General features: G+C 31.9%; 3 protein-coding genes across 4 annotated transcripts in view; 1 reads left to right on the forward strand and 2 right to left on the reverse strand.

Moving 5' to 3' along the window:
* LOC108749445 (ras-related and estrogen-regulated growth inhibitor) overlaps positions 1-252 on the forward strand; it is a 4,817-nt gene extending 4,565 nt beyond the window's left edge. The window contains exon 5 of the mRNA XM_018488171.1: positions 182-252. Within this exon, the coding sequence (XP_018343673.1) occupies positions 182-197 (16 nt within the window). The 3' untranslated portion in view covers positions 198-252. The remainder of the gene's footprint in view (positions 1-181) is intronic.
* Positions 1-4,059, reverse strand: part of LOC108749448 (Bardet-Biedl syndrome 2 protein homolog) — a 5,020-nt gene extending 961 nt beyond the window's left edge. The window contains exons 1-9 of the mRNA XM_018488176.1: positions 3,822-4,059; positions 3,573-3,692; positions 3,317-3,505; positions 2,879-3,061; positions 1,842-2,064; positions 1,545-1,756; positions 1,034-1,204; positions 538-642; positions 137-449 (exon numbers count right to left, since the gene is read on the reverse strand). Coding sequence (XP_018343678.1) covers positions 137-449; positions 538-642; positions 1,034-1,204; positions 1,545-1,756; positions 1,842-2,064; positions 2,879-3,061; positions 3,317-3,505; positions 3,573-3,692; positions 3,822-4,046 — 1,741 coding nt within the window. The 5' untranslated portion in view covers positions 4,047-4,059. The remainder of the gene's footprint in view (positions 1-136; positions 450-537; positions 643-1,033; positions 1,205-1,544; positions 1,757-1,841; positions 2,065-2,878; positions 3,062-3,316; positions 3,506-3,572; positions 3,693-3,821) is intronic.
* Positions 4,060-4,326: 267 nt separating this feature from the next.
* Positions 4,327-5,276, reverse strand: part of LOC108749446 (ER membrane protein complex subunit 10) — a 3,089-nt gene continuing 2,139 nt past the window's right edge. For both annotated transcript variants that reach the window (XM_018488172.1, XM_018488173.1), the window contains 2 exons: positions 4,567-4,833; positions 4,327-4,487 (listed from right to left, as the gene is read on the reverse strand). In XM_018488172.1, the coding sequence (XP_018343674.1) occupies positions 4,401-4,487; positions 4,567-4,833 (354 nt within the window). In that variant the 3' untranslated portion in view covers positions 4,327-4,400. The remainder of the gene's footprint in view (positions 4,488-4,566; positions 4,834-5,276) is intronic.

The raw sequence follows: 5,276 nt of genomic DNA on the forward strand, positions 1-5,276 counted from the left end.
TTTAATTCGTATAAAAAATGAGACATTTTCTAAAAAATTTTAAAATTTACGTAATAAAAATTATATGAAGAATTTTAAGAAATATTTTCACCAAGATGCAGCTCGCATTTTTATCACTTCTTTTTTAATGACGTACCCTTGACACGCTCCAATGCGTCTAATATCCTCTTCTCTTCCGCAGGAAATGTGGCTTCTGAAGTTAGTTCTCTGACGCCTAAATACATAGTCAGAGATTGAATAATGTCGCCAGCTAACGTTGCATCGTCCGTCTGAATTATCACTTTTCCACTGGCGTTCGATTTGAAACAATGCACTTTGTTGTCCCGCATCCCACGAAGCCACACTTCGATGCATCCGGCATTCGGGCCACCTTCTGCAACTTCTAGTTCCTCTCCCATAATGATACTCTGGTTCAGCCAGATAGCGATTCGCTGCGGTCTCTCCGCGATCTACAAAATTGGATTACGCATCTTTAACGTCTCATTTTTAACGTTAGCTTTTAGAAATTAAAATGAAAACTCAACAATGTTCACTCACATCCATCTCAACACCATTACTCGATAATTCTTCCGAAACAAGTTGCGGCTTCGGGATACGCTCATACATACAAAATCTTGGCAATTGTCGTGTTATTTCAAAGACCTATCAAACTTAGAATTGTTACAGTCTAAAATTTATGTGATTTCCCCTGATAAAATTTTTTTTAGATTTCTTTATATAAGTTTTCAGAATTTTTCAGAATTTCTGTATAATTTTATAACTTTTTAAAAAATATCAGAAGTGCTAAAAAGATCTACATCTTTTCTAGAATTTTTTATACATGTGAATTCTGAAATATATTCAAAGTTTTCTAAAATTTCTCATTCTATAATTTTTAAAGATCATTTATAAAATCTAAGAAAAAATATCAAATATTTTTTCAGAAATCTACAAAAATTTAAAATATATAACAAATTCTTAAAAATATTACGAGATAATATGAGAAATATTTTCATTAGAGTTATATTGCATAATTACAACAATTATCGAAGACCTGTAATAGATCGGTACCAGGAGGTCCAACGTAAACCTTAACGTGAATATCTACGGGATCATTCTTGGCAGGATAAAGCGCGATTTCTAACTCCCCTTGCGGCCGATTGGGATGCGTGACCAGTGTTTCGCCCTCAAAAACACCTTCGGCAAAGACTATGGCGCAATATACCTAAATATTATTTTACATTTACAATATCTCGCGAATTTAATTCATGGATATCTCATTTTTAAGGAAAATTTATTTCAAAACCGAAAAAAATCAAAGAATCTGTGATACAAAGGAATTCGAGTTTCCAGTAAATATCAATCAATTAACAGTAATCTAACATCAATATTATAATTTCACATTTAACAATGTAACTATTACTATATGTGTTATATTATATTTATAATGTAACTATTACAATATGTGTTATATTATATTTATATTGTTGAGTGTACAATTATAACATTGATGTTATATTAAGTTAGAGTTCAGAGATGTGTCCTGTACATATGTAGCATATTACCAGAAGCCCGGGTCCAGCTGCAAGCGCGACGCGAGCTGCGCCTCTCTTTGTTAACAGGCTAATGGCTAATCTCGATCCATAATACATACTAGAACCCGTTGCAGCCCTCTGTCGCAATTCCATCTGAAGTGCCTGCTTCTTGGCTAATAGTTCACGAACTATCTCGCCGGGTTCCGGAGCTTGCATGGCAGAACCAGCACTGTATCCGCGTACTACAAAAAAATGTGAGAGCGAAATAAAAATATTGCAGCAAGAATCATAACTATTTAGCAGAAAAAAAGAGTTCCAAGGTTATACCTTCGCCATTGGTAGAAATTACCACCAGATCGGGTTTACCCGTTCTTCGATAATCAGCTTCTACTATGCCTGCCACGCCGGATGATAGCTGAATCTTGAATATGACTTCACCAGTATTATACGTCCTCGCATCTACTTTTCCACTACTCCAACCAGTGATCAGCTCCAATACACTATCTCCGTTTATATCAAAAGTGTTTACAGATATCACCTTGTGCTTTGACTGAAATAAATTTCATAAATTCCATCAGATTAAATAAATAAAGAAGGGCCAATACGGTCGAAGCAAGATCTTAGTATTTAATTATTTTATGTAAATATTATTATATGCAAATATAATTATTCTATGTAAATATATAAATTTTTTAAATGCATCTTTCAGTTATGTAAACTGCTATGTATGCCAATCACTGTCGGATAATTTGAAATACAATTACAAACTGAAGCTGAAGTAATAATAGTAGAAGTAGTAAAAACATACAATTTTTAGGTTGAAATCCTGGTTGGGATAATATTTTTCGCAATAAATTCTTTGTAGTGTCTTAATTAAAATGTTTATCATTATTAACATTATTATTAAATTAACGATCAATTTAATTTGTAATATATCTATATGTATTATTATTTTCTTTTTAAATTCATGATTTCAAGTTCGATAATAATCGACTGATAGTTCAAAAAAAATGTTTCTAAAATTTACATATAAAATATTAATAAGCCCTAATTGTATAAAATTTAGCCTTGGCCATATTTGCAAGCCTTTACTTATTTAATTTTGCATAGGGGTTTAATTAATATATTATTCAATCAGATTGTTTAATACAGGCAATAACTATGTTCAGCAAAGAAAGTAGCTTTGCAACTGTTATTCTTAAAATTCTTCAATACAATTGGTTCTTGCTTTTGATTCCTTTTATGGACCTAATGTATAAACCAATCATATTGAAGAATTTTATAACAGTTGCAAAGCTGCTTTCTCTGCTGAACGCAGCCATTGTTAAAATTTCTCTTGTATTTGCTGCATTTAAGCATTTTACTTTAACTCGCCACAATCTTTGCCCCGCTTCATAGACACCAATTGTTCCGTTTTCTAGAGCATAAGCAAACTGCCTGTTCGGAAGATCAGTGAAAACAATAATCGCTGCTGTTTCCTTAGTTTCCCAAAGTATAGTGTCTTTCTTCTGCACTCTAATTTCAAAATCTGTTGTACCCGTCAGTAACTAAAAAAAAAATAAGGTAATTTGGAAAAAACAAATTTTATGTCTATTCTATCAATATACTCAGATATACAGATTAATTTAATCTTTAATTTATCTTTTTCTAATTTTTAGAACTAAAAAAAGATAAAAAGTGAATTACTCTATATTGGTTTAATTGCTTCAAGATTTCAGATTCAGGAGGAATCTAGATTTTAAAATAAGAAAAAAAAACGTGAAAAATTGACATTAAATTATTAAGAATCGTTCCATACTTACTTCGTTTTCTCCATCTCCATCAAAATCAAACGCTGTTAGTGAAGTAACAATACCTCCCATTACAGTCCAAAATATTTCCGTTCCATGTGCATCTAAGATGGTCACTGAACAATTGCCACCTATTATTACAACATGGTTCGGCAACCATCCAACTTTTGCGACAAGCATGCAATTTGCACCATCCGACATCTGAAGTAATTAGTATAGTAGTCGTAAACTAGATCCTGCTTACTTAACTCGAAATTATAATCAATACCTCCTTATAGAAAACATCAGCATTGTCTTCGACATGATAAGCAAGCACGTGAGAAATAGTACCGACCAAAAGAATATCCCTTTCGTCTTCTCCAAGACGACCAGTGCACAATGACTTCACCTAGATAATATGGACTAGAGAAAACTTCGTACACAAGGAAGGCACGAAATAAAAACACAGAATAGTGCAAAACTTTATTTATATGTGAAACGATTTATATATAACATTCTGATTTCAACACATTCGAACCTCGGTGCCAATTTGAAGCTCCGCAAGTTCCCCGCTCCATGACAATCTTTTATTCGATTGTTTATGATCAGAATAATCGACTTGTGGTTGCCTATGCGGACTGTGCACCAAAATGGTTCCGCCAGGTGTAGCAGCCGCAAGACACGCGTGCGATCCATCAAATTTTCCACTCACAACAAGATTTGCTTTTATGTGTTTCTGAATGTTTAAGGAGAATTCTGCCATTCTGAACTAGTGTTACATTATCGCGGTATACTTTGCCAATGTTGTGCCCTTACTATTGGCACGGTGATAGAATATTGATTTTACAACTGACTCTGCTGTTTATAGATGTCACAACTGTATCATTCAATACGTTATTATTTTATTGTATTTAGAATAATACGGACAATAATATCCAATTTAATAATTATATTTATTTTAGCAGAAATGTAATTATATGTATTATGTAGTATTTATAATTTAATATTATTTCTATCACATTATGAAATTATACTATAAATTTTGACAGTTTCCACAAGACCACTCTTTGAGAATATATAATGTACACGCAGGCACAAATTATTTTTTATTAGAAGATCATTGTCTTTGTGCACTTCCGCCAGCTTCGGGATTCGACGCGGATGACAACAGCAAAAAGATCAAGAAAGGAACGATGTACATCCACTGTAACAAAAATGAATGAATTAAATAAAATTTCTATATACATATATATATATATAAACTTTTACAAAAATATTCTTACATATTTTGCAAGAAATGAACGATTATCTTTAGTTTCTCCTCTCTCTCTTGCTTCCCGTTCTCGTTCAAGCTTCTGAATATACGTAGCGGTGTCAGGAATTGGACCGCCATCCGGATATCTGACCACGACATTTGTGGTCCACATGTTTGTGAAGGGATTATCTAACGTACAGGGTCCCGAAGATGAAATGCTCACAGCTATCGGCTCTGCTGTACTATCCAACCATATCGTTATGACATCTTCTAGATCTGAACCAAGGAGGTAGCACTATCAATTGAAAACAATACAATCAGTACACTCAAATATAATAAAATACAATGTATTGTCAAATGAAATAAACTAATAGCAATTCGATTAAATTTATTAGTAGTGCATATTAAACCTGTTTTATATTTGTATTCTGTATATTTGAGTAATAAAAATAAAATATCTCAAATAAAATGCCCAATACATATTCTAAAAGTAAAATAAAGTTTAAGAAATTAAAAATTTCGCAGTCCTGTTTATATTTTCATAAATTCTATATTGACACACACATTAGAGCTGACATGGATTAAACCTTCTATGCAGTAATTATTTGAATAATAAAGATTCTGATGAATAAAAATAATAATTCAGTTTTATCGGTAAAATAATGTTAAGATAAAAGATATATTATTATATTTATTACTTCTTGAATTTTACTAATTTACTTATATATATATATATAT

Source organism: Trachymyrmex septentrionalis, unplaced genomic scaffold, assembly GCF_001594115.1.
Source record: "Trachymyrmex septentrionalis isolate Tsep2-gDNA-1 unplaced genomic scaffold, Tsep1.0 scaffold29, whole genome shotgun sequence".
NCBI classification, from domain to species: domain Eukaryota; kingdom Metazoa; phylum Arthropoda; class Insecta; order Hymenoptera; family Formicidae; genus Trachymyrmex; species Trachymyrmex septentrionalis.